This window comes from Wasmannia auropunctata, unplaced genomic scaffold, assembly GCF_000956235.1.
Source record: "Wasmannia auropunctata unplaced genomic scaffold, wasmannia.A_1.0 LD334281.1, whole genome shotgun sequence".
In the NCBI taxonomy this organism is placed as follows: Eukaryota; Metazoa; Arthropoda; class Insecta; order Hymenoptera; family Formicidae; genus Wasmannia; species Wasmannia auropunctata.
Window position 1 is genome coordinate 2824 of NW_012028609.1, and position 1238 is coordinate 4061.

The following is a 1238-nucleotide window of genomic DNA, read 5'->3' on the forward strand; positions in this document are numbered from 1 at the left end:
ACGGTCTTTTTCTCTTTCCTCCTTTGGCAGCCCTTTCTTTAAAATATCTTCCAAGCGGACCGCGACACTTCTTGGAATGGCTGGTGCCAGTACCCTTTCTGCCGCCACTCGGTTTCCAATGGCCTCCAGAAGTTCCACTTCCAAATCTTCTATAAGCGCCTCATCACTAGATTTAACTGTATCCACGCTCTGGACGCTTGAGGGTATATCCTCATTTGCTTTTGCACTTGTTCCTCCGTAGCCATTTCTGCTTGGTCTGTCACCGTATGGCCCGTTTGACTTGATGGCCCAGAATTCGACGAAGGAATCGGTGGCCTCATCTCCGACGCGACTTCCTTTGCTATAAACTCGCAGTTCCCTTCCGGGGTAGGTGATCGACTATGATAGTCATCTGAGCCCAGCAACGAACCCGATGAGTCATCCAACGGGTTCCGAGCTTGACAATCCGACTCTGTATCACTAAAGCGTGCCTGGTCTTTTTTGCCCAAGCTCTTTACCTTTGCGTCATGGTTCCCTAATAACCACAGCAAAATCAGGAAAAAAAAAATTTCCGTCTTTGTATGGTGCACTGCCCGGGAAACGAACCCGGGTCGCAAGAATGGGAATCTTGCATGATGCCACTACACCAGCAGTGCTGCATACATGTACACGCCCGTACGCATATATACACGCGCACGCATGCATATATATACAAATCCCGTACATACGTATAATACGTACATACACATACATATATATATATATGTCTATACACATACACATATACATACACACCATATACACTCCTTTGAATGCCCATGCGGACTCAAAAGGATATAAATATCTCCTTTAAAAAGGGGAATAATAATTTGACTTCTCTTTTCGTTCTCGTCTGAGACAAAGCTCGCCAACAGGTTAGAGCCTGTGGCTCGTCTATGGGTTAGAGCCCAAGACGTGACGATCGTGTCCGCCCTTACGCATAAAATGCGTCATTGTCTCTTGTCTGAGACAATGCTCGCCAACAGGTTAGAGCCTGTGGCCCGTCTCTAGGTAAGCGCCTAAGACGTGGCGGTCGCGTGTTTGCATTCACGCATAGATTGCGTTACTTCTTTCTCTACTAAGAGAAAATACGGTGTGCATACATATGCTTACTTCTTCCTATAAGGAACCTAGCAATATTTCAAAAGACCCGATTAATTAAAACTGCTATACTTACTCGAAACTTTTTTCCGATCCCGGTCTTTATTATACTTCCGGAA

General features: G+C 45.7%; 1 protein-coding gene and 1 non-coding gene across 2 annotated transcripts in view; both read right to left on the reverse strand.

The window, feature by feature from the left end:
- Positions 1–1238, reverse strand: part of LOC105458844 — a gene marked incomplete at its 3' end in the record, with an annotated part of 7831 nt that overhangs the window by 2814 nt on the left and 3779 nt on the right. Inside the window, exon 2 of the mRNA XM_011704413.1 lies at positions 3–378. Coding sequence (XP_011702715.1) covers positions 3–378 — 376 coding nt within the window. The remainder of the gene's footprint in view (positions 1–2; positions 379–1238) is intronic.
- On the reverse strand, positions 565–635 carry Trnag-ccc. Its single transcript has one exon. It is a non-coding gene; the product is annotated as a tRNA-Gly (tRNA).